Below are 13,598 nucleotides of genomic sequence, written 5' to 3' on the forward strand. Positions count from 1 at the left end.
CCAGTATAAATATACACAGATACTTACAATCTAAGATGTGTACCAGTATAAATACACAGATACTTATAATCTAAGATTATAACTTATAATCTAACCAGTATAAATATACACAGATACTTACAATCTAAGATGTGTTATAAATACACAGATACTTACAATCTAAGACGTGTACCAGTATAAATACAGATACTTACAATCTAAGACGTGTACCAGTATAAATACACAGATACTTACAATCTAAGACATGTACCAGTATAAATACACAGATACTTACAATCTAAGAAGCACCATTTTGAAGACAGTGGTTGTGAAGTAGTGTTTGTTTCGTTGTTTCCCTGTAAAAGAAATGTTGGTTTTTTAAAAATTTATTTTTTACAAATATATGCATGCATGGCATTTATGACATGAATATGAATGAGAATTTCTGAGTGTACGCTGCACAGTAAGAGACAAACCTGCTGAACTTTATTGATAATCTGTCTAACTTGATCCAAGTCTGCATTGTTATCTACCACAATAAGCCCTAAAGGAATGGCTGAAACAGAGAAAACATCTACCACACATCAATAGTTACTCCAAATAAAATTATATCTGCGCTTTGACTTAAAATTGAAATATACATATACATAGTCAAACCTCATTAAATAATCTTTAACTGGATGGGCTGAGAAGAAACCTCGAGATATAAAGAAAATGTGGTTTGGGACTTCCAACTCACTTCGACATATACATGGTAATCGAGATATTAATGTTTGAGATATTGAAGTTTAACTGTATTGGGTATATGAAACTGCAGATATACATGTAGATATAAATAAGATAAATTACTGAAGCAGTTCAATCAATACACACATTTCACTAGTCTCTTTCATACATAGATATATAGGTGCACATGCACTCGTACTTCTATCATGGCTACCGTCAGGGTGTTCTTTGGCCTAGTAAGTATTCACTAATTATAGCAGTGAAGAGTAAAGCTATCTAATACATAATTGCTTCAGAAACATTTTCCTCAAAGAGAAACTCAATATTAATAACCCTAGTTTTACACTAAAGGGCTTCATCATAAAAAATGATTTACCAGGAGGTCTTTGGAAAATAATCAATATACTTTAAAACATATTGCCAAATTAATTAAGCATTGAACCCTATGGGACATAAATGTATTTGGCATATAAATGATGAAACAAAAAGACAATCTCTCAAGAAAGCTTGTGGCAAAAAGTCCTAATAAGATAATTGTTATCATAAAAACAAGGATGGATAAAAAAAAAAAAAGGTTGAATTAATGTCAGAAACAGTTCATTACAATTTTGTTTCAAGTTGAATGGTACAAACTATATTGGTACATCGAGTCACAAATTTCATTTATCTCAAATGTGAAAAACTTGACTATTATGCATCAGATAGCTTTTAAAAAAAACAAAAAAAAAAACAGAATAGACACAGGATTAGTACGTGAAGCTGTTAACATCTGTTACCCTCTCCATTCATAGTGAGATATTCAGGACAGCATGCTATATGCTGAATAAATATGTGATAGAATCTATAGCTCTACAATAATGTCATCATTTCTCAACAGAAACTGATTTGCTACTGATGTACTATAATTTGAGACACAATTCAATTCAATTAGTCTTCAAATTATAAACATTTATTAGGATAAGAAATGCTGACTAAGCAGTAGTAAAGTATTATTGCCAAAACCATCACATGCTTCATGCATATATCCCATCACCACCTGTAAATCAAGTGAGAGCAAAGCTTTGATCCACCCCACAGGCAAACTGACTTACACGCTCCACGAAGACGATCTTTATCGTAATTCAGCTGTTCATAGTCTGCCATACTAATACGGCTGACTTGTATCCTCAGCCGTTCAGGCATGGAGGGGGGACTGAAAAAAGCCAGAAAGGGACTACAGATGGACTGAATCTACCCATAACCTCGGAAGCCCAAGAGAAGTTCAAGGTCATTTTAAATTTCCTCTTTTGCAAATTTGGAATTATTTCAAGTTCCATTACTGAAGGTATGCATTAACTCCCATTTACATGGACTCTTCAATTCCTCTTGGAGCTTCTACACAGGGAACAAAATAGATAAAATAAATACTTTCTCTTTAATCTGGTTGAAATATTTGACTGTTACATCACTTGAATTAAAACTTATTCTTTTTTAATCGGAAAGAATGACTCAGAGGCTTAAAATGTACAAATGTAAGTTTGACAATACAATTACAAATGGAAATGATTGAACACATAACTATATACAGTATTGTCTAGCACATGTATGTTCAAGTTCTAATATTTTGGATAATTATCAAATCAGTTATATAGTCATGTACATCAGATAATAAGAGTAGAGACAATTGGCACTAAATGTCAACAGAATTAATCGATGAAATGAAATAAGGAAGACTATAAAAGAGGAGCACAACAACGCACTATGGGGTGTAGAAATATACCTTAAATCAGTCTTCAACAGAGCCAGACTTTAAACAAGACAAAACACAATTTCTCAGATGTGATCCATCCAACATTATTTATCAAACAACTAAATTACAATGTATATAATCATTACCCCAAAAAACAATTCACAAGGGATTTTTTAATTTACAATGTATATAATCATTACCCCAAAAAACAATTAACAAGGGATTTTTTAATTTACAATGTATATAATCATTACCCCAAAAAACAATTCACTAGGGATTTTACCATATGAAACAAAACATATGTAAGAGTACACACTTTTTATTGCAGTAAAAGAATTATCAGGTTTGATAACAGAGAAGCCTCTTGTTAATTCATTTTCAGATTTACAGTATTAAATCTAGACCCAGATGAAATGTACGAAAATCAAGACTGACCAGCCCTTTAATTGTTTTTCATAAATGAATGACAATCTCAGATTTATCATTGTTATCAAAAAGCTCTACATCTTTGAAGATATTTTACATTATGAATATTCTCATCAAATATATTATACACCACTCCCAAATTGTCAATCTCCTTTAAATACTTACTCATTGGCTATTGGAACTGAGCCCCTCCTCTTTGGTTTGGCAATCATATTGGCCTGGTTACGGGCACGGATGATGATGGTCGAGGGCCGTAACCGGCATGGCTCCCCGTCCACCTGCATCGGAATGGCCTTCAGAGTTTTTAGTTTGATCTCTCGGCACTGAATTAACCTCTCTCCATGCCCTCCCATGTACAGGGTGGCCTAAAGGAAAATGTGGTAAATTTCATTAATCGGGCATGAGAGCTGCAAAATTAAACTGATGTCCTAATGTAAGCAATGCCTAATAGGTTCTCCCCCTATTTCATTAGATCTTGAATTAATCCTAAGTCGAATTTTGGACTTAATCATAAGTCTGAAATTTTACTCAAAAAATATTGACTGCTAAATAAGAAAAAAACTCAAACTTTATAAGAAAAACAAGCCTGATATTAATTTAAAATACATTTGAATGAATTCATTTACAACTCTATAAGAACTATATACTACTACAAAACTAATAACAGCCTGTTTATTTTTAAGATGACCTTTACATAAAAATATTGAGAAATGAATGTTTGCACTTTTACATTCAACCGATTATTTGTTTCTTTGTTATTCATTTCCCATTTGAGAATTTTTCACTCTATAAAGACGTTGGCTTTAGGTGAAGTGCCATAAATTTTGACTTCTGTGTGGCACCCAAGGTCATAATGGTGAAGGTTCTCTGCTGTGTTAATTCACACCTACGGCGACACGAGACCTCCATTTGATAGGCTGTATCCAAAAGATCCATAATTTTGCTTCTGATGTCAAGTGCTTGACAAAAGATCAAATACTACCTTATATGTTAAACATCCAAAATTTGTTGTGGCTGCCAGGATAAAAAAAAATTGAATCCATGTCTTCGTGAGCATCCTACTGATGGGTTACCATGACCGATCTTTTAACTGATTAAGAGTCTTACCAAAGAAGAGTAAGTGAACCCTATGACCTCCAGGTAACCGTCGTCATGGCGCTGTGGTTCAAATCCAGGTGTGTTTGGATTTCCCCATGGTAACGTTCCACTTGCATATCTGTATATACAAATCGACCAATTTAACACATGCAGCCTATATTGGTATACACACAGTACAATGTCTATCAATTCAGTGCTTTGTTGAAGGTATACTAATATATATAAAATCATATAACTCTGAAAACAGCATTTCAATTCTCCAGAAATTTCTACTTAACCATGATCTTCTCTACATGAATTTGAAGTGGTGAGAATTTTCTTTTTTTGTGTGTGTGATATTGAAGTAGTGAGAATTTTCTTTTTGTGCGTGATATCGAAGTGGTGGGAATTTTCTTTTACTGCGTGATATTGAAGTGGTGGGAATTTTCTTTTACTGCATGATATTGAAGTGGTGAGAATTTTCTTTTTGTGCGTGAATATGAAGTTGTGAGAATTTTCTTTTTGTGCGCGATATTGAAGTGGTGAGAATTTTCATTTACTGCGTGATATTGAAGTGATGAGAATTTTCATTTACTGCGTGAATATGAAGTGGTGGGAATTTTCTTTTTGTGCGTGATATTGAAGTGGTGAGAATTTTCATTTACTGCGTGAATATGAAGTGGTGGGGATTTTCATTTACTGCGTGAATATGAAGTGGTGGGGATTTTCATTTACTGCGTGATATTGAAGTGATGAGAATTTTCATTTACTGCGTGAATATGAAGTGGTGGGAATTTTCTTTTTGTGCGTGATATTGAAGTGGTGAGAATTTTCTTTTTGTGCGTGATATTGAAGTGATGAGAATTTTCATTTACTGCGTGATATTGAAGTGGTGAGAATTTTCATTTACTGCATGAATATGAAGAGGTGATAATTTTCTTTTTCAGCGTGAATTAGAAGGTGAGAATTGTCTTTTACCTTGGAATGTTAAGGAATAACAAACAGTGAAGCTTCATTTCTTGCACTTTGGTTGTAAGGTCGTGACCATCACACTGCAACAAATAACACCTTAATTAAATTTCAGATGGTCGGTTCCTATGTATTGTTCTACTCATTAATCTATTCTGTCTATACAATTCTAATTAGCTAAATAAACAACATCTGCAATGTTTTTCTCTGAGAAAACTATACACCTGTCAATATTTTTTTTAACTAATGACCACTGTCAAGACTACACGCTATACCCTGCAGCAGGAACTCTGTGATATTCGATTCGTCAACAAAAAACCGTTATCTGACAACATCACAATGTTCTACCTAGAGTCAGACTGTAATTTTTATAATCTCATAATAAATGCACAGATGGTTGTTTAATGCTTTGAAATGAATCATAACAAGACTTTCTAAAACATTTTCAGAAACACGAGAGGTTGATGACAAAAGCCTCCCACTCCCTCTATCTCTCTTCTAGCTAACTGTAAAGACTAGTTATTGTCCACATCAGAAACTTCTGTTGCAGGTCAAATGGTTAAAAATTGTCCTCACATTACAGGCTTTATACCAGAGAGAGAGAGAGAGAGAGAGAGAGAGAGAGAGAGAGAGAGATTATAGATGTGGATGCTCACACTTAAAGGTTGCAAAATTAGTTTTTCTGGGAAACGTCAAACACATTTTCATTGCCTTTCAAAGCAAATACACATGGTTTATCAACAGTTCCAAATATACTGATTAAAGTCTTTTGTTTTTCATAATGCATAATAAAACAATTGCAAACTAATTTTGATGACAACAGTTATTGTGCGAGACACCCTCAGAATCAAACTATATCCCTCCACTTACTTCGTGTGGGCAATATAGACCTTCCCTTGGGGGCCAATATAAATACTGTTGCCCTCAGTCCAAGTCAGTAATAGTGTGTTATCATTCAAGATAATCTCAGCTGACTGAGGTGTATTCAATGGTGTTATCTTACATTTAGATCGTGTAAAAAAAAGATGTCTACTTCTCTCTTTAGTAATGTGCCAAAGCACATAATGTAATTTACACTGCATACATAATGCTGCAAGGCTTTAAAAAGCACATAATGTAATTTACACTGCATACATAATGCTGCAAGGCTTTAAAATGTGCTTGACAGTACTACTTTATGCAGTCCCTATAGTTTCCTGTTCCTCGATGAGAAACACGTACAAAGGGAAGCCAATTTTGTCAGCCCTCGGAAAGTCATCAAACATTGTCATCGGAAAATCATCAGACATTGCCCTCAGATCTCATAATCACCATCACAGACTGGCAATAACTGGAAATCTAACCTAGGAAATATATATCTTTTTTTGTTTTTTGACAGGTAAATTTTTACTTCAGAAGAGTTTAAAATGAAATTAATGATGAACATATAATTTTATTATCTTTGTAAACAAAATATATTTCCTAACTCAGAGTTCCCATACCATTTGTCTCATTCAAGTTTTGTGCATCATCGGGCAAAGTAACTGGATTGTATCAATTCAATTTAGTAATATTTAAATAAATTTGTGCAATAAAATAAGAAGCAATTGCTTTCAAGGAAAGCTTCATGATTCTTTGATAAACTGTATCAGAAGAATATAGTGAGTTTATATCTAAATGCTGTCCAGAATTATTCTCATACTTACGACCAGCTGTATGTGATCAGCCAAGCCCTTCCAGCTTCTCCTGAGCATATCCCGCCCACCAGCCTAATATAAAACAAAACAGTGTACAACAGTGTACGGAGCGGGACCAAAATCACACCATTTCAAGTTCTAGATCAAACCAACAGTAAAATGACATGTAATGAACAAAATTTATAAATACGGTAGATCAATTTCGTTTTGCGAGACCTCATTTTTGCGTGGATACAATGACGTATTTATTCATGAGATATAACTTTCACAAATAATTATTTACTGCTTATAAGTCTTCTTTCTATGTGTAGGAATTTATTCATGATCACGAAATTTTTGTGAATGGCTAGTCTCGTGAAATTACACACTTCAGTAATGTTCTGGCGAATAAAATGTGATCTACAGTACGTATAATGAATATCAACATTTTCTAAGCATCCTGGTATATAAAATGGAAAAGGGGAAAAAGTAAATTCAATACCAATATGTACTTACACCTGCATAAAACATTTTGTTCCAAAATCTGCTATTGAACTTTTCTGGGTTGGCTTCTAAAAGAAACAAATCAGAAATGTAGTCTCAGATTCAAAATTAGAAAAAAAACCAAAAAACACCGAGATGTGTTTGTGAAACACTGATGTCCCCATATGGCAGCAAAACAATTCTGGTACCAAAAGAAAGGTCTTGATTATCAGATGGAATGCATATGTGAAATATGAAACCTTATCACTAATCATTCAAAAGTTATGGCCCAAGTTAAAGTTTTTCAAAAGTAGGTGAAACCCCAAGCTAAGAAGGTCAAAACTACTGGTACCAAAAAAAAAAAAAGTCTTGTCACAAGGAATACACATGTGAAATATGAAAGCCCTATCGCCATCCATTCAAAAGTTATGGCTAAAGATAAAGTTTTTGCAGACAGACAGGCAGCTCAAAACCTATATGCTTTCGATCTCTGATAACGAGAGCATAAATAAATATTGTACAAGTGTAATGATTGCTTTGTTTTCCTTTTTTGTGGAACCTCAAAACTTTTATGAGGTTAACTTTGATTTGAAAGACTTAGATGCTTTTAGAAAATTTGAGACCGAGTTTAAAGTTGAAATTATTTCGCTTTAAGGTCCTGGCCATGCTAAGTTTGTTGTTTTGCAAATTTTTTGCATACATGTAACAATGGCACAAAGTTTCCAGACTACATAGTCAATTTCATGGTTTATTTTAAATAAAACAAGATGTGTTTGTGAAACACTGGTGCCCCGGATCACAACAAAGTGGAACCAGGTCAAAAGTCCATGTTAAGGTTACAAGGTCAAAGATTTTGGAGTCAGTGGAAAGGTCTTGCCACAAGGAATACATATACCAAATATGAAAGTTCTACCTCCTATGGTGTAAAAGATAAGACCAAGGTTAAAGTTTTTTGCCACAGACAGACAGGCCAAAAACTATATGCCCACGGACCCCAAAAAAATTAACCAAACCAATGCTGAATGACATATGAAACTTTACCTCTGCTTTCATGGAATTCTAGAGCCACATGGGCATCAGCCCCAAGGCTGAAGTAGTTGTTGAACACATCTAGTGGTAGTTGGTCAGTTACTAATGGTTCATCACAGACGTCAGACTCGGATACCGCATTTGGAGACACTTCATTGTTCCACCTAACAAATAAATAAAACAATCAGTGATAACATTGTTCCACGTAACAAATAAATAAACCAATCAGTGATAACATTGTTCCACCTAATAAATAAATAAACCAATCAGTGATAACATTGTTCCACCTAACCATCAAATAAACCAATCAGTGATAACATTGTTCCACCTAACCATCAAATAAACCAATCAGTGATAACATTGTTCCACCTAACAAATAAATAAACCAATCAGTGATAACATTGTTCCACCTAACAAATAAATAAACCAATCAGTGATAACATTGTTCCACCTAACAAATAAATAAACCAATCAGTGATAATGAACAAATCACAATGAAAATGAATATACAGTGAAAACTGCCTAATCCAAAATCTGTGCAATCCATCTCACTGGCATTCCAACCCTTTTATCACATTTTATTTATCCATTAAATAAAAGTTGTTATTTTCACACTATGATAATAATAAGTGTTATTTTCACGTGTGAAAATAACAACCGTCCGACTATCGTACTTGCTGACAAAATTTATACGCAACAAAGATCACTTTCATTTTACGTTATATATAATTAATTTTCCATGTTTTTTTTTTATTGCAATACCCCAAAACAATTCAATTTTCACTGCATGTGTGTGCGTGTGTGTGTGTGGGGGGGGGGGGGGGGATTGTTTGAACTGCCTATCAAAGCATAAAATGAGTCATGTCTTGCAAAACTGCATAGTATTTATTTTATTTCTGGTACATGACGTATTTTGTGTAATGTCAGGCGTAGATTTAAACTTTCCGGTACTTTGTGTCAGATGAATTAACTCAAAAGTTGAGCTGTGTAAACACTACGGCCTACATATGTAGCCTACACATATCTTCTGTTATCAAGATTCGTTGCAAACTCCACTTTGGGTTTTCAAATTTGATCAATAAAGTACATAAGAACTAAGATGGCGATTTCTCGCTTCATGGACATGTCCTTGCGTGGTGCAAGTGATCTCTATTCATTAGTTCTTATACAGGGACATGCAGCTAAAAGTGCTGACCGAAACACCAAAGAAAATGTGATAAACAGAAAATTCAATGTTTTTGTTGTTGGATATAGAATTTATATATGAGTGAGACAGGATTTTTTGATATTTTCTAATAGAAAAGCTTCACACTCGAGAAAATATATAAAAAAAAAAAAAAAAATCCTAGCTGTCTCACTCATGAAATAAATTTAATATCCAACAAAACATTGAATATTTTCTATACATTAATTCTCAATTCCATATTTCCATTGTGTTTTATACTGTTGATTCTGACAAACTGTGTATTCCGACAAAAGATTTGCCTTCTAGTGCATGTCTGATTAAACAGGTTCCACTGTACTAACCTACATCTAGATGAGAAATCTACAGTAAGTAAAAGCATCTTGTGAAAATCATACAAGTCTGTGGATCATTATTAGTGATGCACATGCATTGATGCTGTAAAATCAAACAAGTCTGTGGATCATTATTAGTAATGCACATGCATTGATGCTGTAAAATCAAACAAGTCTGTGGATCATTATTAGTGATGTATTGATGTTGTAAAGTTGTGCAACTGTTCCACTGATTTACTATTGTTGCATGATAGTGTGAACTTTAAGTCAGAAATCCAAGAAACAGATCCAAAATGAGCTCCACAAATCACAAATACTAGGTCACTACTTAAACACTTGTCATTCAAAGGCGAAAAACAATCTCTTTCTCCTAAATCTTCTCTGTCACAGCTCCTCGTGTGGGGAGTTCGTTGTCACATTAGCGTTCTTCAGGTGAACACCTTGGGTTACTTCTCAATCCTTCTGGAGCAGCAATAAAATATTCCACTTCTCATGCGATACCCAAGTCTGCTTTGCAAATGTTCAGACTAAAATCATCATCTAGATTTGTTGTACAAATGTTCAAATCTACATGTACTTATTTCACGTGCTACTGAAAATGTTGACATCTCATTACCAGGTTAATCAAACAACAACACTTCTCTGGAGTTCATTGATCCACAATTATTTCCACACAAAACATTATTACTTTTTATTAAAATCTGGCCAATCCAATAATGCAAGATTTCCAATATCACTGCATGATGCCCTTTAACAGACTCCCTTACAAGTGCAGTACAATACATTTGTACAAGTCTCCTGCCGGGACGCTCCGATTACTGCTAGACTCCCTATCACAATCCTCCCACATCTGCCATTTTCCTTTTGTGTTGAACATCATAACAATGAAATTTATTTATTTATTGCACAAAACTGCAGCTGCCACATGGTTGCCCTGATATATAAGCCTTAATATCAATATTTTCTTGTAGTGTCTTCATATGGATGTTCAAAAAATACCATATCCTGTGGTGCAGCTTAAAATGCAGGCGCATTATGATTATACAGATAATAAGGTCCTGCAATATGTGTGACAGTTATAGGTGTGCCGAAAAACTGTGAAATATATCAGAGATATTAGTAAAATTAGTACCTAGTCATTACTGTACAGGATCAGTGGATATATAACTAAGGCATAACTTCCCATCTTCCTTTAGCTCTCAAAAATATCATTTAGGCTGTCATTGGATCAAATGCTGTTTGATGTGTATCATACCAATTGTTGGATCATTCTTCATACGATGATTTTGACTACGGATTATTCCGTTTACATGATCAAGATATAGGGTTCACGGCGGGTGTGACCGGTCAATGGGATGCTTACTCCTATAGGCACCTAATCCCACCTCTGGTGTGTCCAGGGGTCCGTGTTTGCCCAACTCTAAATATGTATTCCTTATAGGAGTTATGAGATTGATCACTGTTCGTTGTCTTCACTTTTTCATTAGATATTTATCGTCTGTGCATCAAGGACAGGGAACTCATTAAAACTGAGATGTGAACTTGGAAGGATGGAGAGATCAACAGATGGAGGGATGAAGTGGCAACTTTTCTGATCGAAGCATACAAATGATAAAAAGGAAAAAACTTGTAACCAACAAGAAAGAGTTCTGGGGCCTGTTTCTCCAATTCCATCACATTTAGTTAAGAAACAAATCTCATTTTCAAAAATACATGAGGTCATGAACTGCGACACATTAATGACAGCATACTTCAAGACGCAAGTTAGCGCTTCATGAAAAGTATGCTGGCAGGAAACACTGCAGTTCATATACCTTCAGGCGTTTTTTAAAAATGTTATTTCTAATACATGTATGTACACTTTATTCTCATTTCTGTCAAAGAATTCACATCCATTAAAAGTCAAACTATATCTATCAAAATTGATACCCATCGTTCACATTCATTTTGAGAAAATGTCTTATCATTTCAATAGGTAGAGATAAGGCACAAACACTAGAAATGTAAAAATTGTGGGGTCAAAGATCAGAGTCAAGGGAAGAAATAATTAATCTGAAACAACTAAAAAAAAATATTGCAACACAGTCTGTAATTAAAATGTGAAACACACATCCGTCCGGCTGTAATAGAGACACAGAGATAGGAATACATCTTTTGTACGTAACTAATTCATGATTGTAAACAGTAGCAATAGAGTTTTTGTGTGTTACTAAATAATGATTGCATGCTGCAGTAGTAAATGCTAACGCCCCCCTCTCTCCCCCAGAACTCCATCAGGGCCGATACCAACCTACAAGTGAGGGTGATAATTACTTCCTTACAAACTGATGAATAATTAAGACTCCAGCAGACAAATACAGAGATCATCTATTCTAATACTAGACTTAATGCAAACAATTGCAATAATAAATCCCTCACTTTAGGTACTCCTAGTGGGCCAATATACAATATCAGTGTACGTACAGTTCTAAAGGCCCTGATACACACATATATGGGAAACACGATATGCTTTCGCAAATTCATTAATAAGAAATGGACAAGTTGCTTTAAATGATGGGTGATTAAAATCTCCCTGTAGGCCGGAATGCAAACCGACAAGATATTTCCTTGTCTGGACTAAGTTCAACAGTGATGCTGAAAATTATTTCCCTTGCAGACAAGCAGAAGAGGAATGGGTTATTTCTCTCTCGAAATCATGGTCTTCTCGGCTAATTAGACCCTACATAGTCACACCAAACCTACCCAGAGGATCACTAGGGGCATATTAATATTCAATAAAACAGACCCAATCCTGAATCCCACATTCAACAATTAGATTTTTTAACGATTCACATAACACGTTTAATGCATGTAAAGGCAGCCTTTAACGGATTAAACGTTCCTTAAAGATTCTCCTTCAGCATCCATGTTGCCCAAGACTGTTTGTTCCTTTAATGATCGTGTTACTGCACTGCTTACACAATACTGTTTTACAAAATACTGTTACTTGCCTGTCAAGTTGAACAACTTGGCCCTCTTCAACATAACTAAGGATTTTGGTAATAGGTTCGTCTGCATATCCCTTAAGAACAAATAGAAAAGAGAGCAATTTAATTAAGAGAAACGTTGTACATCATCTTTAATATTTAGGAATCACTCCTGGAAGGCCAGATATTTCCTGATTGGGGTACATGTAATTAATGCTTTTCCAAGTACATGTACTGCAAAAAATTACTGGCAGACATATTGAGCAAAGCTGATTTTTCAACAATCTACAGGCATGTGGTAAGTAAAATGATCAATATACATCAAATCGGCTAGTAATTGGAGTAAAGTTTAGTGCAAAAATTTCCATTGGTTTTTATTTTAGAAAAGAAAACTATTGTATTTTTTGGAGGAAGTCAGGCCTCATTGCCACTATGAATTTCGACAGCGGCGAAGCAAAAGAAATTCACAACATTCAGAGGGCATCTTAGATTGACATCCATTAGTCTAAATACTGGATCAGACAAAACACGGTCCTGGATAAACACCTGTTAGAACAGTCTAAATGCTGGAGCAGACAAAACATGGCAGTTGCAAGTCCCAAGTGACAGGGCTAATTTTTTCATCACTGGTACAAGTGTTTACCCAGAGTAAGTCTGATGGAACAGACAGACGGACAATAACACTGAAGTCTTTATGTCAGCTGTTGAGCTTTATACAGGTGCCGTAAGTCACCTTTATGTCAGCTGTTGAGCTTTATACAGGTGCTGTAAATCACCTTTATGTCAGCTGTTGAGCTTTATACAGGTGCCGTAAGTCACCTTTATGTCAGCTGTTGAGCTTTATACAGGTGCTGTAAATCACCTTTATGTCAGCTGTTGAGCTTTATACAGGTGCTGTAAATCACCTTTATGTCAGCTGTTGAGCTTTATACAGGTGCCTTTAGTCAGTCTGACAGATAATGCATTGCAGGAATAGAAGCCTGATTCAGCTACCAGTGTTACGATAGCACTCAAAATACGGAAATTAAACCTCGATCAGTA

At 34.8% G+C, this 13,598-nt stretch overlaps 1 protein-coding gene across 21 annotated transcripts in view; it reads right to left on the reverse strand.

Moving 5' to 3' along the window:
- LOC125677687 (diacylglycerol kinase zeta-like) overlaps nt 1–13,598 on the reverse strand; it is a 136,919-nt gene that overhangs the window by 12,689 nt on the left and 110,632 nt on the right. For 17 of the 21 annotated variants that reach the window (XM_056158803.1, XM_048915811.2, XM_056158802.1 and 14 more), the window contains 11 exons: nt 12,582–12,652; nt 8,086–8,237; nt 7,078–7,133; nt 6,592–6,654; nt 4,916–4,989; nt 3,968–4,076; nt 3,026–3,225; nt 2,465–2,491; nt 1,797–1,897; nt 456–535; nt 275–335 (listed from right to left, as the gene is read on the reverse strand). In XM_056158803.1, the coding sequence (XP_056014778.1) occupies nt 275–335; nt 456–535; nt 1,797–1,897; nt 2,465–2,491; nt 3,026–3,225; nt 3,968–4,076; nt 4,916–4,989; nt 6,592–6,654; nt 7,078–7,133; nt 8,086–8,237; nt 12,582–12,652 (994 nt within the window). The remainder of the gene's footprint in view (nt 1–274; nt 336–455; nt 536–1,796; nt 1,898–2,464; nt 2,492–3,025; nt 3,226–3,967; nt 4,077–4,915; nt 4,990–6,591; nt 6,655–7,077; nt 7,134–8,085; nt 8,238–12,581; nt 12,653–13,598) is intronic. The other 4 variants (XM_056158806.1, XM_056158799.1, XM_056158800.1 and 1 more) reach the window with 1 other exon arrangement.

Source organism: Ostrea edulis, chromosome 3 (genome assembly GCF_947568905.1).
Source record: "Ostrea edulis chromosome 3, xbOstEdul1.1, whole genome shotgun sequence".
NCBI lineage: Eukaryota > Metazoa > Mollusca > Bivalvia > Ostreida > Ostreidae > Ostrea > Ostrea edulis.